The 1,281-nt window shown below is 72.6% G+C and overlaps 1 protein-coding gene across 1 annotated transcript; it reads left to right on the top strand.

The window, feature by feature from the left end:
* Positions 1-126: 126 nt before the first annotated feature.
* On the top strand, positions 127-1,277 carry ETFB (electron transfer flavoprotein subunit beta; the record flags this gene model as incomplete). The annotated part of the gene is made up of 3 exons (XM_035313509.1): positions 127-278; positions 860-1,018; positions 1,110-1,277. Coding segments are annotated over exons 1-3 (384 nt in total), but the record flags the coding sequence as incomplete, so codon positions are not given.
* Between the last annotated feature and the right edge of the window lie 4 nt (positions 1,278-1,281).

The following is a 1,281-nucleotide window of genomic DNA, read 5'->3' as shown; positions in this document are numbered from 1 at the left end:
CCCAAATGTGGGCAGAACCAAATGTGGGCGGAACCAAGTTGAGGGCGCACGTTTCGAGGGGGACCAATATGAGGGTGGAACCGGATTGGGCTCCTTCCCCTCCCCCCGGGGCCGTGACCCCGCCGCCCTCCTCCCGTCCCTTGTCACGTGCCGGGGGCGCCCCGCCCCCCTCCGGCCCCGATTGGGCCGCGGCGAGGCCGGGGGGCGGGGCAAGAGCAGCAATGGCGCCGCTGCGGGTGCTGGTGGGGGTGAAGCGGGTCATCGACTTTGCCGTCAAGGTGCGGAACGGGGCCGGGGGGGAACGGCAGCGCCGGGGGAAGGCGGCGGGGGGACGCGGTTGGGGGACGGACCGTGGCTGGGCCGCAGGCCTCGGGGCTAGGCCGCAGGTTGGGGCCTCGGGCCTTGGGACTGGGCCTCAGGCTCTGTGCGTAGGCCGCAGGCCTTGGGCTTAGGCCTCAGGTTTCACGTCTGGGCCTTGGGCCCCGAGTTGAGGCCTCAGGCTTCAGGTCAAGGCCTCGGGTTGTGTCTAGGCCTCAGGCCGCGGGTTTACGGCCCCGGTTTCGTGTCTAGGGCTTGGGCTTTGCGCCTGGGCTTCGCAACAAGGCCTCAGGCCGCAGGTCGAGGGCTCAGGCCTCGAATTTAGGCCTCAGGCCTCGTGTCTAGGCCTTGGGCTTAGGGCTCAGGCCTTGGCTGCAGGCCTCGGGCTCCAGGTCAAGGCCTCAGGCCTCGAGTGTAGGCCCCAGGTTGCGTCTCTAGGCCTCAGGCCTTGTGTCTAGGCCTCAGGTCGAGGCCTCAAGCTTCGGGCCCAGGCCCCTAGGCCCAAGGCCCCGGCCCCACGGCCGCCGCTCCCCCGCCGCAGGTGCGGGTGCTGCCGGGCGGGCAGGGGGTGCAGACGGAGGGGGTGAAGCACTCGCTCAACCCCTTCTGCGAGATCGCGCTGGAGGAGGCCGTGCGGCTGAAGGAGCGCGGGGCGGCTGCCGAGGTCGTCGCTGTCAGCGTGGGGCCGCCCGCCAACCAGGTGAGGACGTCCCCGTGGCCCCGTGTCGTGTCCCCACCCCGGTCCCCAATGTCCCCCCCCTCCGGCGCTGAGCCCGGCCCCGTCCCCGCAGGAGACGCTGCGCACGGCGCTGGCCATGGGCGCCGACCGGGCAGTGCTGGCCCAGGTGCCCGCGGGGGCGCAGGTGGGGCCGCGGGAGGTGGCCACCGTGCTGGCGGCGCTGGCCAAGAGCAACAACGCCGACCTGGTGCTGCTGGGCAAGCAGGTGGGGGCGCGGGGGGGCT

This window comes from Oxyura jamaicensis, unplaced genomic scaffold, assembly GCF_011077185.1.
Source record: "Oxyura jamaicensis isolate SHBP4307 breed ruddy duck unplaced genomic scaffold, BPBGC_Ojam_1.0 oxyUn_random_OJ5292, whole genome shotgun sequence".
Taxonomy (NCBI): Eukaryota; Metazoa; Chordata; class Aves; order Anseriformes; family Anatidae; genus Oxyura; species Oxyura jamaicensis.
Note: the sequence above shows the minus strand (reverse complement) of the source record. Positions and strands in the feature narration are given on the sequence as shown.